At 25.1% G+C, this 19,741-nt stretch overlaps 3 protein-coding genes and 1 pseudogene across 3 annotated transcripts; 2 read left to right on the top strand and 2 right to left on the bottom strand.

Moving 5' to 3' along the window:
• Window positions 1-245: 245 nt before the first annotated feature.
• LOC129618699 (protein disulfide-isomerase A3) lies at window positions 246-2,201 on the bottom strand. The gene has a single exon (XM_055533629.1). It carries the CDS (start codon window positions 2,104-2,106, stop codon window positions 631-633), a length of 1,476 nt encoding a protein of 491 aa, XP_055389604.1. The 5' UTR covers window positions 2,107-2,201; the 3' UTR covers window positions 246-630.
• A 400-nt stretch (window positions 2,202-2,601) lies between these two features.
• On the bottom strand, window positions 2,602-4,535 carry LOC129619010 (uncharacterized). The gene is made up of 4 exons (XM_055534054.1): window positions 4,226-4,535; window positions 3,231-3,466; window positions 2,956-3,150; window positions 2,602-2,888 (listed from the first exon to the last, which is right to left on the bottom strand). The coding sequence occupies exons 1-4, from the start codon at window positions 4,490-4,492 to the stop codon at window positions 2,690-2,692; spliced, it is 897 nt and encodes a 298-aa protein (XP_055390029.1). The 5' UTR covers window positions 4,493-4,535; the 3' UTR covers window positions 2,602-2,689.
• Window positions 4,536-6,549: 2,014 nt separating this feature from the next.
• On the top strand, window positions 6,550-10,840 carry LOC129619009 (uncharacterized; annotated as a pseudogene).
• Window positions 10,841-12,356: 1,516 nt separating this feature from the next.
• LOC129618982 (DDB1- and CUL4-associated factor 7) lies at window positions 12,357-15,973 on the top strand. The gene is made up of 7 exons (XM_055534026.1): window positions 12,357-12,602; window positions 13,124-13,316; window positions 13,377-13,462; window positions 13,657-13,844; window positions 14,010-14,195; window positions 14,257-14,438; window positions 14,501-15,973. Exons 2-7 carry the CDS (start codon window positions 13,126-13,128, stop codon window positions 14,697-14,699), a joined length of 1,032 nt encoding a protein of 343 aa, XP_055390001.1. The 5' UTR covers window positions 12,357-12,602; window positions 13,124-13,125; the 3' UTR covers window positions 14,700-15,973.
• The last annotated feature ends 3,768 nt before the right edge of the window (window positions 15,974-19,741 follow it).

Here is a 19,741-nt window from a genome sequence, read left to right as displayed (position 1 = left end):
CAAATAAATAAAATTAAAAAAAAAAAACAATAAAATTCGGTCATTAAAAAAAATTTTTTTAATTTGCCACAATACAGATTTTAATACTATTTAAAAGCTAGGAATGAAATACATGGTAAAACACAAGAGCTCTAATATTTGCCATTTCTAATTGGCAATTTTTCCACATGATTTTATGATATGATAAATTTAATTGCTGTAAATAGAAATTCCAACAAAAATTATTCAAATTATTAAACATAAAATTCAGACAAAAATTCAAGTTTTATTCAATATTTCTGTTTTCTATAAAAAAAGAATCGCTTACTCTCTAAATATTAAAAAAACAGGCTTAGAAATCGAATTCTTTTAACTATGTATATTTTCTCAAATTATTTAATTTACTTAATTCCGTGCACACGTTATCTACTGCTTATCTGATATTTAAAATTAAAAATAAATATAATATCTTCCATTTAAGCAGTTTTTGTTTTTTTGGGGAATGATCAAATTTTTCAATTTGTTAAATGCTGATTATGACTTAAAATAAATTTGTAAAAACTACTACTTAGAATAATTTTTTTCTTTTCTCGCAACCTCTTACATAAAATTTTTTTATTTGCAAAATATAAACGCACATTTTAAACAAATTTAAAGCTCGGTCTTTTTAGCTTTGCCATCCCGATCAAAACCTTTAAGTTCATTTGTGGCGTGCTTAGCAATAAATTTAATAAAATCATCAACTTCACGACCTCCTCTATAAGAAACTGGACTGTCCTTTGAATCTTTCGGTAACCAAAATAGTGTTGGGAACCCACTTACTTCGAACTGAGGTGGGACATCGTTTGCAGTTGCATCCATTTTTACTAAAACCACATCTTCATCAATTAATTTTGTGGCAACTTCTTCATATATCGGAGTTAATTTTTTACAATGTCCACACCATGGAGCGTAAAACTCAACTAAAGTATCTTTTCCATTATTTAATACAAGTTCATCGAAATTTTTAGCAACAGCGACTTTTACTGGAGCGGTATTACTATCTGGAAGTGGTTCAGATTTTATATATGGCTCAAGTTCACCTTCTAAGAATGCGTTCACAAAGTTTCGTAAATTTTCTACTGAGAATTCTTCTTTCATTGAATATTTAAGATTCTTTTCATCTCTAGCCAAGATAACAGGCTTAACACCCACAAAGTCATATCCATATTCATTTAACTCATGCTGGAAGTCTGCTTTGGCACTAATAGCAAATTTAATTTTTTTAGAATCAATTAACTCTTCAAATTCTTTTGCTACTTTCAAAATCCTGTTTCTCCAGTAATTAGTTCCTTTATTGTTTTTAACATAATCTACTTCATAATAAGCAATGATTATTGGATGTGAAAAATCAGATGCTGACTCTCTTGTTCTATGTCCAACCAAACCATGAATTTTTTCAGCTACAAAGTCGCTTAATTCAGAATAAGTGGAGCCTTCAAACTTAGCAAATGAGTCCTCAAATTGACTATTGAGATGATGTGGTCTGAAAATATATATAGCGTCTTTTTCACCTTGTTTATCCAAAATTTCTTTAGCTGAAGTGTGACCGAATCTAAGTTTCTCCCTTTTTTTGTCTGCAAACTTAAAGAAAGTCTTTTTCAAGTCAGAATCGCTTTCAAAGAAACCAAATATGCTAGCTTCTTTGTTGGAAATGAATTTCTCGAAGTCTGATAATTTAGAAATTTCCCGTGAGGCGGGTCCAACCTGCGCTTTCATGTATTTAACTATTCCATCAGCTTCTCTAGGACCATTATAGTCCTTTGAAAATTCGCCATTTCGAAATATTTTCAATGTTGGATACCCACTTACAGAAAATTTGTTACAAGTTTCTTTACCGGCTTCAGTACAATCAACTTTTGCCAAAATAATTTTGTCTTCGTTATCTTTTAATAATTCGGCAGCTTTTGCGTATTCCGGTTTCAGCCTTTTACAATGACCACACCAAGGTGCGTAAAACATAACCAAAGTTGTTTCTTGATCAGCAATTTTACTTTCGAAATCATTATCACCTAGTTCTTGGACATCACTTTCTGCAGAGTTAACTGCAAATATAGATATACTTAACAAAAGCAAATATTTTAACATTTTTTTATGTATTATTGTGAAACTTGTATCGCCGAATGAATTCTTGAAATTGAAAAGAGAACCTGAATTAAAAAATACGTGGCCAAGAATATGTCGAAAACCGAAAGACGATAAAGATCTTTCGTTCAATTTTGACACATGAAATTATTAAGTCTTTCCGATGTGCAAATTGAGGTTTTGATATAACTGAAGCACAAAGCGCGTTAAAAAAACGTGAATTCGTAGTTTTAGCCAAGATAGTATACGTTATAATCAGTTATATTGAGTATTATTTTTAAAATTTATTCGAAAACTATAGTGTAAAAAAGGTACCGACTTCAAATTCCTGCCACTCAAAAGAAAATATAACGATTAAAAATTCTTGAAAGATAAAAAAGGGTATTTTTTTCTTTTATATTTTTATATTTAATTAATAAAATCATTATTGCAGTACTAGAGTGATAATGTCACTAGAATGAAAGGTGTCACAACGTTAATGTAAAATAACGGTTTTGGACTAGGAATAAGGATATTGTTAAACATTTTATTTGTTAACTGACATTGTAACCGTTAAAAATACATTAAAACAACTAATATTTATAAATTAAGTTTTTCCAATCCAAATTTCTTCAGTAATTTTTTGAGATCCAAGTTTTAGCATTAAATGGGATGACACCAGATTGTTACGAAGAACGCGAACGCATATGTCAATATCGTATTGCGATACAAATCTTTTAAATTCTTCTTTAGTTATTAGCTCTCCAAATCCTTTTCGCCGTTCGCTTTCAATAACTGTCAAAAATCTACGATACCAAATTATTCTAATAAATATTATCTTATCTCACTATTATCAATAAATATCACTCTTACCCTGGGCACATCAGTTCATTTGTTACCATCCATGTTATCATCTCATCGCGTTCATTGAAAAGTCCTAAGCCACCATTAAGCTGTATTGAACTAGTTATTAGTTTTAAAGATCCCGCATATTTTGCAGACCAATTATCGTCAATAACATTTGCGTTTTCTGCATTCAATTTTTTAATACAATAAGTTTTAGGAATTCTACAAAAAAAAAATAAAAATTTTATTTTGCCATAGATCAACCTAACTCTATTGTAATAGTATTGTGAACAGGTATATACATTGCATCTGGAAAAAGATTAACTTTAAATTTAGACAGGTAATACACGCCCTCAGGTTCTTCAACAATCCATTTGTTGGAATTTATTTTTAAAATTTCGTAGATTTTGTCGTAGTATTTCTTATCACAGCTAAAATATATGGGCTCAGCGAACCAATCTATCAGTTTAGTTTTTTTTAAACAGTCGATAAGCTCTTCTCCATTCTCTTCCTGGGTTGATAAAAATATCCAATAATCCTAAAATAAATGTTGATTATTTTATAAATTATTTTTAACTATTAACTGGAATTTTATTTATAACGAATTTTCATTTTCATTAACCAAATAAAAGTGTTGTTTTGTTTTACTTTGTCTATAAAGTCTTAGTCAAGTTGTTTTACTCAAAATTTGAAAAATATAAGTTTTTACTCTTTTTTAAACCTTTATTTCTTCGAGACTATAAGTTTCATCAAATTTTTATAAAAGCAGCTCATGTAAAGCTTTCATGACATTTATTTTCAACGAAATCCAAAAGTGATTGAAATGTCAAATGAGGAGATTCAACCTTGATAAATTTTTATTGATATAGTCCAATTTTTCTATTGATAAGAATTTTACTCGATTTTTCCTTTATTTCTGTTGCATCTATTTTTGTTTTCTGTTTGTTATATTAGTAAAATAACAATACGGTTAAATAAATCACACAGTCGTTATGAACATGCTTTGCTTGAAATTTTTCGGAATGATGCATGAAGCTTTTAAAATGTCGTAACTATAAATCAAGCCAATGTCAAACATTCGTCAAAAAATTGAAAATTGTGCATCCCTTTATTATAAAGTATATGTGATACGTATGAAGTATGAATCATATGAATTGTGAATAAATAATAATAATGTTGATTTAATTTTATAACATCTAATTTTACAAAGTCAATGTTTATACTTTATGAATTTTTAATTTGAAAATTTAAATAAATTAAAAATCAAAGATGTTACATAATCTTTAATGTTTCTTACCGTTGGTGTTTTTTCGCCAATGGCAATAAATGTGCAATTTCCAACGGTACGTTTTCTAGGACCGTAAAATGTAGGTTTGAAAGTGGCTGATAAGTCCCTTGCAATACATGGATCTTTTATAGCATTATAATTTTTTAAGTAGTGAAATAAATAATGATGATCCCGAATAGATCTCGGCAAATTCGCTTTTAAAATTTCAAAAATATTTTCTAAATCGTTTTTCGACAGTAATTGAAGTACATCAGTAGTATTCGGCTCTAAAGCCATGATACTGTTCCTATGAACTAATTTGGATGGATTAAAACCTGAATGTGTAGATATGTATGTACGTATTATCTAAAAAAAAACGTCAAAATAATAAATTTTGAAAATATATGCAACGGAATGGCCTTTCGTTAACCATCATAGCTATATCTGACATACATATGTGCATATACTGATATAGATGCAATGTGTATATTATTATGTATCAAGTTGTTAATAAATAATTGTATACTCATTTTCATATACATGTTCTTAATATACATAAATATGAATAACCCTGTAATTTGGTAGTGAATATTCGGTAGATAATACACATTTTAGCACGAGTTTCAATAATAATACTGCATTTTAGAAGTAAATGAGTTTAATAATTATGAATTTAAAGGTTAAACTAAAGGGTGAATTGCAAAGTTACACGAAACCTTACAAATACAATTTATAAAGTTATTTCAATTTGTTGAAGCAGTAAGAATTTAGTTACGGATAGAAACGTAAAGCCGTTATGTTTACTACTTAAAAAACTATCCCTATGTTAACATCTGAAAAAACTATAACAAGAGTAATTTCCACAGCGAAATCTGGACATTCATATAGAACATGAATACATAAATGCGACTGCCTAGAATCAAGTGAATGTAACCGCCGGCAATAAAATAGCCCAAATTCTTGTTTTATTCCTTGCCATTTTTTTGACATCATCTGTTTGCATGTGTATTGCGACAAAAAAAATACTGTACGATTTTGTCGCTCCGATGTTGTTCTGACTTAATAACGGAAATTGTCCACCGTTGCCGATCACCGCCTTGGTTCTGTTTTTACAATTTCGCTGTCTACGTCAGTAGACAGAAACCCCAGTATTTTTTAAATGAAAATCTGTTTAAGTACAAAAGTGGTAAATTCATGATCACTTATTCTAAACTTTGGACTTAAGGGAGTAGGTAATTATTCTTTAACTTAGTAATCAGAAAACACTTTATTTGTAAATTGTCAAAAATATGTTTCAAAATTTTTTTTACATTTAATTTTAAAGGTTTTTCGACCTAAAAGCTGCTATCGTCGATCTCATAAAATCATTTTTTATTTTTAATCGACTTCATTAAAGCTTTTTATTTTTTAGATAAGAATTTGGTTACACACTCTGTATTTTATCTTTTATAGAATTTACTTTCTATGAGAACATCGCATATTACCATTTAAATCTCTATTACTTTAAATACTCATATTGACACATTCAGTAATAGTAAATCTATAACTAGAATATCCATGGCATATAAAGTATAAAATTACATTTCGTTTTTTTTATATTTTAAAATAGATATCATGAATAAAATTTTAAATTTCATTGTTCCTTTCTTGTAATAATAATTTTTTAAAATACGGAATTTAAAGTTGAATTAACACAGCAAAACCAGGTAAAATCATTTTTATTCTGCGCCATATAACAGCTTGCCACAAAATATATATATTTAGCTTTTGTAATTTATTTAAAAAAAAAAGAGTTTTTGCTACGCTAAGCGGGATTTGTTCACACAATAAATGGTAGTTTTGTATTCAAGTCGTATATAAAATAAGCAAATTTATTAAATTAGTAAATTGTTTAACTAAAATTTGCATTTATTTAGTTTAATATTTTTGTTCAAAATAACGCTTTATATAATAACGCATCCCTTTTTGAAAATAGCAAAAGTATCTAGTACAAATAAATATTTTAGGTAGTTAATAACTAATGTTTGAAGAAAGTCGCATTTTTAAAAATCTCTTGAAACATTTATGATTAAATAAAAAAAGATTTATTGAAAGATTATTGGCACGTAGTCTTAAAAGTTTTGTCACCCGGGAATACATTTTAATATAATATGCCTTATAATATATTTATATATGTATGAAGTATGTACTCATGTACATACATATACAAAGCGTTATATTATTATTGTTATAATACAATATGCATATTGAAAATTTCAAGTTTAAAAAAAAAGTTTTTTTATTTATAAACATCGTAATAATAATAATAGTTTTTATGTTTCTAAGATTCATTCAGTTACTGCTTGATACTGGCGCGCGAAATTATGATGAATTATAATTTAATTTTCGTATCAAAAACAAATGATATTTTACGTGAGCTCAATGAAATAGAATTATTAGAATTAGAAAATTTATATAAAAAACAATCCAAAGATTTAAAATACCATTATCTATTAATCTATAATCAAAGAATTTGGGATAAAAAATTAATTGATATTGATAAAGGAAAAAGTGTGAACAGCGAGAATAAGCAATTTGATTTTAATCTTAAACCTTTACGTAAAAAGTTTTTTACATATCGAAATGGAAATTTTCAAATGAATGGAATATATTTTAGTTTTGCTATTGATTGTGTAAATATTATATAAAATTTCATTAAATGTTTATTATATATTTTATATTTAAGATTTAATTATAAAAACATAATTGTGTAACTACATAAATTGTAAATATGTACTTGTTTATAGCTTAAACATATGTATACATACATTTTATAACGTATAATATACAGTTAATTACTTGCATATATGTACATACTTAATAAAAAGAGTTATTGTGATTGAATTGAGAATGATCAAGAATATTTTGAACTTTAAACAAGATCTACCTACATACACACAAAAGAATAATAATATACATATATAATATGTGTATTTTAAGTATATTTGTCAAAAAAAACTTTTTAAACCATTTCGCCAAAAAAAAAATTAATCCGAATCGAGAAGTAATGCATTTTACAAGAAGTTAAGGTTTTAATATTACCTATAACAAAAATCGATTCTGTTGCTTTTTTCATATTATATTTTCCAAATTATCTGCACCTCTACTGACAAGAAAACAATTTACAGTTACAGTACATAACTTATGAGAATAAGCATATTCATTTGTCAGTGACATTGTCTATTGATTGACAATTAATTGTCACATTAAAGAAGCTCACAACTGCTGATCGTTGCGTCCTGAAAATGAAAAAAACACCATTTTTGAAGTACATATATAAAAAGTTATAACTATATACCTGTGCTACTAATATTTAAAAAAAATTACTAAAAATGGACGATATGAAATGTGATACAAAAATTAGTTACAAAATAAAACAAAATAAGAAAGACTTTCCGAGTATAACAAAATAATTTAGTTTTCAAAGAAGTATTCTAAAACGGCAACCCTGCTTGTAATAAATCGAGAGAATTCATTAGCTTAGCGAATTTACGTTAATAATTTTGAAATTATGAAAAATCATACAATTTATATAACATACATATATACTCATTTTATAGTAATTGTGTACAAAATATAGAAATACATATTCTATTAAACTGATAAATTAGTATAATTAATTTGTGTTATATGTACATACCTATCTATACAATATATGTAAACTTAAGATTTTCGTATCGTATAAAATTAATTTAAGTAAATGCAACAAACATTTCGTAGAGAAAAATTTACAGTCTAGAAGTGAAAAAGTGCATTTCTTTAACAATTTTGACCTTGCATAAATTTTTTCAATTAGTTTCGTAATCGTAAATCTACATAATGTACTTATGTACGTTTCCTTTTATATAATTTGTTGCATGCATAAATATTTTAAATGAAAGAAATTTCTTATTGAACGGAATCATAATCGTATAATTGAAATTTAATACGTCACTTTTTAATAAAGATAAATGTTTTAATAACAATTTTTTTGATATTTTTATCAATATGTTGTTAACAATATGTTGTATAATACATATACTTAATTAAACTCGTTAAAATTATAATTTATAATTAGTACTTATCATAAAAAATATTTTATACATGGTATTTTATATTTCATACTCGATGGGTTTTTTTAGTGATATGATGGGATTATCAACAAATTTCAATTATGTGATTCTTATTTCTAACATTTATAATATTGATACATACATATTTTTATTATATCCTACATATGTCTGTACGTACAATAGGAAATAATTACATTACGTGGATATGGACGTATTTAAAAATTAACTTGGCATTGGCCCCTATCATCATTGTCACAAAAAAGAATGAAAAGAAAAATTAATGAGCGATAGAAGGCTGTATCATTTTTTAATGATGACACCAAATTCTTTCCATATAAACATAGTTCCTTTTTTGATGACGACATTAAAAATGAATGATAGTTTCACAAAAATGTGAATAATAAAAACAATGACTTTATTTTATATCAGACATCCACTAATTAATGCTTAGATTAAGCATTAAGCATATCGCCAACAGGCGCAAATAAAAACATAATTTAGTCGCAACTATCCAACTATCAGTTATCAAGCAACAGCGTCATCATTTACAGGAAAGGAAGGGAGAAAAAAGGGGAATATGTAGGACAAAAGGGGGAAGAGCAAAAGGGCAAGTAAAATAAATGACGAGCACAATAATAATAAAAATAATAATAACAACAAAAAACTATAACGATTAACAAAAAACTTAGCCTCATACGACGGCAGCCTAAAAGGATCAGACCAGCCCAAACCCCTCAAACCAAAACACAAAAATTTCTTCTGAACAGATTGAATACGAGAAACATCCATAACACGAAAGGGCGCCCAAACCTGACAAGCATACTCAAGAATTGGCCTAACAAAGGACACATACAAATGCTTCGCAACATACGGATCCATAAACGGATCTCTAGCCCACCTCATTACGAAATCCGGCTTCGAATTAGCCCTACCAAGGATCATATTCAAATGAGCACCAAAATCCAGCCTGCGATCACAAAAAGCATAACCCCAATCACAAAAAGTGCTCACCCTCTCCAATACCACCCTACAAGGCAATAGTCATGGCGGACAGTAGAAGACTCCCTCCTACGCGAGAAGCTCATGACCCGACACTTACCAATGTTAAGTTCCAAGCCATATAACAATATTGTAAAAATGTGATAAAACTACAGAAACAATTAAGAATGGTGAAAATTGAAATGCAACTTTTTCAAATGTGCTTTAGATCGTTAAAATTATCAAGCAGCTAAAAATTATTATTTAAATTTTCTTTTTAATTTATAAATTTAAATAATTTAACCTACTAATATAGAAAATTTTATAAATCATGCAATATTTCTTATTTTTCAGAAAATAACTATATCGTGCCATTCTTTCAAGGACTCTCTGGGTGATTTAGAAAAATGTTTAAGAGAAACTGAACTTATACCATGGAAATGTGGTCCACTATTTGCCGGTTTACATAATTCCATTATGCAATCAGTTGAAAAAATTGCTTTAGAAAAAGGATCTATTATACAACGTAATCGAGAATGTATATTTCATTTAATCGAAAATAATGTAGGAAGGAATTAAAATTTAAGCAAGTATGTAGATTCAATATTCGAAAATTGCAAATTAATTTGAAGGATCATTTGCGTACATATGTACATACATATGTATGTACCGATTTTTTAGGATAAATGACATGTATAATGTTCAACCAATAAGAAAAGAAAATGTGGAAACAATTCATAACTTGTGGCCAAATAATAAAGAAGGATCCGTTGACTTTTTACTTGGTCTCATATTTTTAAATAAAAGTTTTGGGATTTTTTTGGAAAACACTTTGATAGCTTGGATTTTTCAAAATGAATTTTTGGGAATAGGGTAATATGTGCATATGTAAAAACATACATACATATGTAATTATGTATTTATTTTCAGATTTGGTTATGTACATATAAATAATATTGCATTTTTTATTTAATATAGAATTTTACACGTTGTAACGGAACAACGAAGGAAAGGATTGGCTTCTCTATTAACTCAGATGCTAATTAAAGAAATTGCTTTGTCAGATGAAAACATTGATATTTCAGCATTCACAGTTCATGATAACTTACAATCACAAAATTTATTAAAAAGTGTTGGGTTTCACAGAGTTACGTCTACATATTGGATGCAATTAGAAAATACACAAAATATGGATGTAAAGTAAAAGCATGATGACTAAATTTGTTCTTCACTTTAGTTGCACTAAAAAAACTAATGTCAAAAACATTTTGTTTTTATATTCTTATTTAGTTTTATTACAAATTGTTACATAAAATATAAATTTATAGTATGCACATGTGCATTTAGCAATAGGTAAATTAAATATTAAACGCATAGATCCTGTTTTTTTTTTCATAAAAGAAAATAAGAAAATTATCTTTGAGTGCATGTGTACCTACATAACATACATGTATTATTATATTATCATTCTCGTTGAATTTACCCTGTAAAGATTAAATTAGGATTAGCCTACATGCGTCGATATTATCGGATATCGACAAATATCGCTTACTAATTTTGGAAAAACATCGGATGTTATTTTTACCAATTTATCGAATATTTGATGAAACTAGATTAAAACATGTTTAAACATGTAAAGCATATTTAAAAAATATCATTAAAGCTGGATTCCACTGGTTTGTCGTTTTCGCAACGAGGTGATTAGTTTTGCATGAAAATTTTAATTTTTGACATTCTCTTTATTTTTAAAGCAGCATTTTTTCTCTCAAGAAGTTGAGTCAACTTCAACTTTAGTGCGGATATTTTTTAAAACGTCAAAAATACGTATACAGAACTATTAAATTTACATAAAGTCTTGTCAAAAAAGTAATAAATGCATCATAATAAAAAAAACGATCAGCTTTTTTCAGACGAACCAATGAACCATCAAGAAAAAAAATAGTTCGACTACAAATAGCTCAGCTCAAAAACAAAGAACCAATGAATCCAGCTTAAGCATTGAAGTGGATTATGTATAAGCTATATAACTTAATCAAACTTTTCTGTCTCATCTTTGTCTTGTGGTCCTCTTTTATTTGGCGTCTTCAGGCGTAATTGAATCCTATACAAACGTTATTTAACTTCAAGTCGGCTTCATTCAAGCTAATTAAGAAATTTTGCTTTCTTGACTTGAAATGTTAATAATGACTTGAAATGTAATAGCTAAACCTAATTTTCGGGCATCCAAGCTGACATCGTGAAACCCAGCTTGAGTTTAGGGATGATTTCAAAGCAAGTACGTATACGAGGTAATGTTCGAAAAAATCCAGGATAATATCTAAGATAAAGTTTTCTATAGAATATCAGACTGAAATAATCTAATGGAGCTATGACGTGATGTCAAAATTTAACAATTTTGTTCAAAAAAATTATAAACAAAGTTAAAATTAACTGATCGCTGTTCAAAACTCCCATCAAAATAAATCTAATGAGAATAGAGTAAATTCAATTATTTGCCGTCAGAAAATTTCTTGTTTTTGATATTGTTCCACAGTTAAATGTGTTTTGATAGGTTGACAGCAAATTTATAAATGAATTTTTCATACCTATTTCAAAGAAGAATTATACATAAAGTACAAAAATTGTTAACCATTTTTAAAAATGTTTTGCTCAGAAGCCTGCATTAGCACTAAATACGTACAACAGAGTGTAAATTAAAAAAGTTTGCGTAAACGTCATAACAGTTACGTTCTTACTTCAGTATTTGGTTTCGTATATACATCAAGTCCTTTCCTTCGTTGTTCCGTATCAAAGAAAATTGAATTCCTTAAAATAATTTTTTTCTAAACATTATTGAACAGTAGAAAAATATGTAAAACATATTTTTTTTATCAAATTTATTTAATGCAATATTTATTTCTATTTTTTACGCATTATTAGATTTTGTTAACGCAACGGCGCAATTATTAGCATTTGCGTACGCAAATTTTCTTTACAGCACACGCTCTTTTTCTACATATTATTATTTTTAAGATATTGGCAATGATTAAGAAAATGACATCGCGACCTGCCGCACTCATCCCTACTCTAAACTTGAAATTGCAATAAAAGAAGATTGTTAATTTTAATCGTAGTATTTTTTTTTATAATTTTTGATTAAAAGAACGAGGAAGTATATGTAAAACAATTATAAGAAAACTTACAATTATTCAAATAAAAGAAATATCAAAATATTAATGAGATTTTTATAAAGAAAAACCATGTTGTGAGAAATTTTGTATAAACAAAACCAGAAATCCGATCGGAGTTTTAGTTTAAAATATAACCATTATTTAAGCTTTATATTACATAAAGTAAAGGTAAAACAAAAAAATACACTTTGAATTAAAAATTTTATATAAAAAAACTTTATTATGATTCTAAACAAATCAATTATGTGGAATGTCTCGATGCTTGAGTTATTTACTACTTAAGTATGTAAGAATTATTTGTCACCTATGCCATTGACCGGACATTTGCATTTGTTTAGGAACACTACAAGTGCTAATATACTTATAAATATCTATGTGTAAAAATAACTAGGAAGTAAAAATTGTGTCGAAAAAATTTCCTTAAAATATTTTTAGTGTCATTCATTAATGAAAAAAAGGAATAGTTTTTATTTTGAATTACGTATCATTTTTAATATTAATTGTCTCCTAATATTAATACTCATTTTAAATGACAGCTAATACGCCTGAACTAAAATTACATCCCCCTTCAAACTTAGTTGTCTATAAATTTGAAAACTAAGTAAGAATTGTTTGAAAAATAACATTAATGAATTAAAATGTTGAAGATAAAATATTTTTTGTAATAATATGAGTCTCATATGTTTTAGTTATGTCATCCACCGCTAGCAAACGTAAAGAAATTTATAAGTATTTGGCACCATGGCCTTTGTACTCGATGAATTGGAGTGTACGTCCCGACAAGAGATTTCGTTTAGCCTTAGGAAGCTTTATTGAAGAGTACAATAATAAGGTCCAAATAATTAGTTTAGATGAGGATACGAGTGAATTTAGTGCAAAAAGGTGAATATTTAAAAGCAATTATAAAAAAAAAAATTTTGGCATTATAAATTTAATTACCAGCACTTTCGATCATCCGTATCCTACTACTAAAATAATGTGGATACCAGATGCAAAAGGCATTTATCCAGATTTACTAGCTACCAGCGGTAAGTTTAATATAATTGAAAATAAATTGGTATACCTTGTAAATATATTATTTCATATTACATTAAAATTCTCAAAATGCAATTTGAGTTTAGTTTACGTTAAAATATGTGACTTATATTTACATATATACATAAATGCAAAGATATAATTGGTAAAAGAATTTAAGTTGTGCATTATATTTTTTCAATGAAAGGCGATTACTTAAGAGTTTGGCGTGCTGGTGAACCAGATACAAGACTGGAATGTGTTCTAAATAATAATAAAAACAGTGATTTTTGTGCTCCTCTAACGTCTTTTGATTGGAATGAAGTTGATCCTAATTTAGTTGGAACGTCATCTATTGATACAACTTGTACAATTTGGGGATTAGAAACAGGACAAGTAGATATCATTATTAATACAAATTATTTAACTAAGTTATAAAATAGTATGCACATATTATAAAAAAAACGAATATTAAAAAGTTCCACATACTTTGTATAATTAATATATTATTACATACAAAATTAAAGTATTCTTTTTTAAAGAAAAAATTAATATTTACAGCCTCATGGACGAGTTTATGTAGCAGGCCATGTGAAAACTCAACTGATAGCACATGATAGAGAGGTTTATGATATTGCTTTTTCAAGGGCTGGCGGCGGTCGTGATATGTTTGCATCTGTTGGTGCAGATGGTTCTGTGCGTATGTTTGATTTAAGACATTTAGAGCATTCTACTATTATATATGAGGTAATAAATCTTTATTTATTAAATAATTTCTATATTATTTTTATATTTCTATTTTGAAAAGGACACAGCACATACTCCATTGTTACGTTTGGCTTGGAATAAACAAGATCCGAATTATTTGGCAACAGTTGCAATGGATTCCTGTGAAGTTATTATTTTAGATGTTCGAGTTCCTTGTACACCTGTTGCAAGACTGAGCAATCACAGAGCGTGCGTTAACGGTATAGCGTGGGCGCCGCACAGGTAAAAGTGTATATGAATGCAAACGTATATAACTACTATTTGAAATATACTTTATGTTTTAGTTCCTGTCATATATGCACTGCCGGTGATGATCACCAAGCGCTAATATGGGATATTCAACAAATGCCGCGTGCAATTGAAGATCCAATATTAGCTTATACAGCGGCCGAAGGTGAAGTTAATCAAATTCAATGGGGCGCTACACAACCAGATTGGATTGCTATTTGCTATAATAAAGCGTGTGAAATTCTTCGAGTTTAAAGTTTTATTAAAAGGAAAAGAAAACAAAATATGAAAACCAACAAAAAATAAATAATATATATATATATATAAACATATGTATATATTTACAGCATACTATATTTAGTAACAAAATTCTAGTTTACATTGCTAACTTATATTTATATAACATAAGTATTTTAGTTTAATTCATATTTTTATTTCTAATTTTGCTTAAAAATGCATACTGTTGTAAAAATTTTTTTACACATACATCATACACATTTAAAAAAAATTTTTCCATTATTAGAACATATTTAATCTTAGATGCAAAAGTGAAATGCGACATGTTATAGTGAATAATAATGTTACCATTAATATTTGGACATTTTAAGAAATTTTGAAAAGTACGTTAAGTAAACGGAAGTTGATTTTTTTTAAATGTAGTTTTCCATTAATTTATTTTTTAATATTTTATTTAACAAATAGAAAAATGCTACAAAATATTTCTGTAGTTTAGCAACTATTCAACTAACCATAGTTGTTATTCAAAACGTTAGAAGAAATATTTTATCACATTATAATTCTTAATATTAAATATAATCTATATGATTATTTTTAAACATAAAATGCACTTAAATTGACATTTTAAATGATTTTGTATATAATTATATTATATGTTTAGACATAAAATTAAATTATTATAACATATTCTGTAATATTTTTAGTTTCCTAATTGATGTAAAATGATAGAAAAAGTTTTTTTTTTAATAAATTAATAAAAGCAAAATCGAAAATAATATCCAAATTAGCGTTCGTACATGTCAATTTGACAGAATTTAAAGCAGAACATTCTAAATATACTAAAATATGTATCTTAATATTTTTTTCAATATAATTTTCAAAAAATATTTTGTTTTCCAAATTTTTATATTTTTTTCGGTATGATATTTCTTAATTTTTAATGTTTTTTTTGAGATCTTTAACATTTCAGTGTGCTCTTAATGGATATATAACTTTTTGTATATTCATGTGAAGTTCTAAAGAATTCCATATTTTACAGAAAATCCTTGCAAATGTACTTAAATAATTTTCCTAATTTCATAATGAATTTTTTTAATTTTCAAACAAGATTTTACGTTTTCTATAACTATTCAATAAAAATGTTTCGAATATTCGCTTATATTAGCATTTTAAATTTAATATTGAATTGCTATCCTTATATAAATATTTATAAAAAAAAAATTAAAAAGACATATTATTCATAAAATTTCCTATCATACATTTAATTTTTAGAATAGTACACCAACCAAAGATATTGAAAATCAAATATCTTAAGTAAGAAGAAGCAATTTTAGAATTTGTTAAAATATAAAAAAACAAAACCAACAACATTTTATTTTAAATAAACATTAAAAACTTAAAGTCGGTTTTCTTCATTGTAAATAAAGTTAAAAAAATGTTATTTTAATATTCACTAAGGAATAAAAAATAAAAAAAAAACAAATTCACATACATATTTCATTAAATAATGAAATTAGAAAAAATCACACAAATATAGACAGATGTTATGATAAATACATATAAGACAAGACTTAAATTAAAACAATAGAATTTAAGTAATGTAAAACGATTTTTCTTTTTGTACGAAATAATAATTTACTAATATTTGACTCAAAATATATAAGCAAAAAAACAACAAGACGAAAATAATACGAATAATTTTTTTACTTTATAAAAAGTATTTATGAAACCGGAAGGTGAAACTTAATAAAATAGTATTTTTTTATGAAAGAAAAACAACATTTTTAAAAAAAAGTTAAGTAATTACTGTAAAATTTTTATTTAAACGCATAAACGAACTTTTTTTTTTATATATTTTTTGTTTTCTCAACGTAATTTATCAAATATTTTTTAATTCCAGCAACGTTTACTCAATTTACGAAATATTTTTGAATATTTTGTTTTTAATATAATATAATATACATAACTGAATTTTAAATATATCAGAAATAAATTAATGAAGCAAAATCTAATAAAATGGTACAAGGTTAAATCGATTTTAAACTTGCGACTTATTTTCGATCAAATATTTTAATATTTTTTGTTTTAAATTAATTTTTTCAAATAATCAGCAATCAAAAAATAACCAATATTAAATAATTATACATTATTAAATTTCTTACTATGTTATATAATATTTTGAAACGAAGATATTGACAATTATTTTTAAATGCAACAAAAAAAATAGTAATAACCAAATTATTTATTAAATAACTTTAAGATGTATTAAAAATGACACAAAAAATGAGTAAAAAATGATTTAATATTATTTGTGCAGATGTACAATTATCTTGTCTGTATTTGTATTTCACAATTGAGAAAATATGCTCGAAATATTCAAACTTGTTTATTATTTAAATATGGATTTGTTTATCGTGAAATTAAGAAGGAAATAGTAGATTTAAAGTGGGAACGTATTTTTTTTTAGTTTGAATTTCAGAAATTTAATTTTTTCATTTACTTAAATAATATAATTTTTCATTAATATGAAGTTGAAACAGTTAATAAAAAATTTTTAATAACATAGATGATTTTTGATTTCTAACAAAATCTGTACATATATATATTTGTAAACATATGATTTCTTTTTTAAAATATTTTCAAACTGGAAAGATTTATTAACGCATATAAAATTTCGAATATTTTTAAAAATCCAATTTTTGTTTTTTTTTTTTTAAATAGAGTTATTTAAAAAAATTTTTAAAAAAGAAGGATCGAAATATATTTAAAATGGTTATTTTTAAAATTTTTGAAATTAATTTTCATTTATGTCTTAAGAAATATGTTTTTAAACCATTTTAAATTCTCGAAAATTAATTTAAATTTATATAGTCATAAATAGTGAAATCGAAAATTTGAAATTAGTTTCATTACATTTCAGTGTAGTTGAACGTTTTAGATAATTTAAAAAAAAAAATTTAAAAATTGATAGAAAAGTTGATTGGAAAGTGTAAACCGATACAAAAAAAAAACGAAATCTCAACTGACTATTTGAAATTTTCACTTGAAAAATATTATTTTGGAATAAATTTTATTAAAAAAAATAAGACAAAAAGCAAAAAAAAAGCAAAATGTATTTAGTTATATTTTTTATGTTCAAATTAATGAATTTTTAAATGTTAATATGAATTAAATTTACTTATTTTTATTTTAAAATTTTAAATTTGTACATAACTTATTTTTATTATTATTTATTATTATATTTGTAAAAATATCAAAATATTTTTTTTTTTATTTAAAATAAATTATAAATAAAATAATATCTGTCCTCTTTTATTATTCATAATAAAATTTTAATTGCTAGTAATTATAAAAAAAAGAAAATTTTTTTCGAAAATAATTAAACTGCAGTAGATTTTTTATATAAGTTTTATAGAATATAAAATATCAATTTTTTTTATTTTTTTTATACTAATAAAATTTTGTATCTAATGCCTTACCTTAATCGCGATTACAGATTAAAATTCTTAAAAATTTTTTACAGGAATTTAAACTACAGCTTATTAAATAAAAATTTTTATTATTCTTAAAAATAATGTTCAATAAACAGATAAGGAATATAATATATGTATATTAAATTAATTAATTTTTTTATATAATTGAAAATTTTTCTTAAAGCTAAAAAAATACGAGCATTATCTAAAAATTTATCTTTTGATTTTAGCTTTTTTATTATAAGTTATATTATAGAATAAAGCTTAAATTCAAAAGAAACTAAAAAATTAAAGTCCTGTTCAAAGTTTAAATATTTTCGAAAAAAAAAACAAAATAATGAAGAAAAATAAGAATTATTAAAATTGAAAAAAAGTAGGTTTTATAAATAGCAGTTAATAAAAACAGTTTTTTTAGTTTAATTTTTCTTAAAATTCTCTTCATTTTTTACTCAATATTGTACTTGTTTTTTTCACAATGCTCTAAATTGTTAAATATAATTTAACTTATCTTATTTATTCAAAGTGAAAATAAAATTAAGAATAATTTTTTTTTATTTTTCATTTATATTTTCATATTGAATAAGAAAAAAGATTAGTTAAAATATACTTATTTAAGATCACATTTTAGAACATCTATTTTTCGGTCAAAATTCATTTTGACAAAGAAATAAATGAAAAAATAGAAACAGAAAATTGTAAAATAAATTGCCTCAAATTTTTTAATCTTAAGAAAAATACATAAAACATAATTTCATTCAGTGGTGTCTTGGTAAAAACATAAAATAAAAAAAAAAACAAATTCTTTTTTATATTACTACAATTCAAACAAAAACAAAATATAATATTTTTTAATTATAGGAAGGAAATAGCCATAAAAAATAGTGAAAATAAAATATTAATTTACAAGATATTAAAAAAAAAAATAAAATAAACAAAAATAGAAAAAAACAGAACTGGATTAAATAATTTTTTTATATTAAGAAATCAATATCGGTTATCATTTCTGATGTGTATTGGTAAATTATTTCATAAGGATTAAAATAATATAGAACATAAATTAAAAAAAAGAAGATAAAAACAAATAAAAAAAATAAATGAGTAAAAAATATGACAGTAAACAAGAAAATAAAATTAAAGAAATGAATATAAAAAAAATTCAAACCTGTAAATAGCTACAAAATAATGTATTAATAAAAAAAAAGAAAAATCATTTTTTAATGTAATCTAAAACAAAAAAAAGAAACAAAAAAGATACAAGAAAAAAAAGGAAAAAAAGGAGAAAATAAACAAAAATCTTTTCTATTTACCAAAATTTAAAGTATTCTTAATATTCTTTTCCAGCAACAAATATTATTCTTTAAGCCCTCAACTTAAATAGAAGGTTGAGTTCATGTTTTTACAATCTACAAAAGTGAGTATGGTGCGTGCAGATAAGTTCACTACAACCCCTGTACTGTAACTATACTATACAATGTAGTGTGACACCTAAAAATACTGAAAATTTATTTGGAATATTAAAAGCGTATGAGTAAAATTAAAATCAGGTGAAAGATTTTTAATGTTATTCAAAACATTTACTCCATAACA

The sequence above is a fragment of the Condylostylus longicornis genome, unplaced genomic scaffold (genome assembly GCF_029603195.1).
Source record: "Condylostylus longicornis isolate FDR11 unplaced genomic scaffold, ASM2960319v2 ptg000010l, whole genome shotgun sequence".
Taxonomy (NCBI): Eukaryota; Metazoa; Arthropoda; class Insecta; order Diptera; family Dolichopodidae; genus Condylostylus; species Condylostylus longicornis.
Note: the sequence above shows the minus strand (reverse complement) of the source record. Positions and strands in the feature narration are given on the sequence as shown.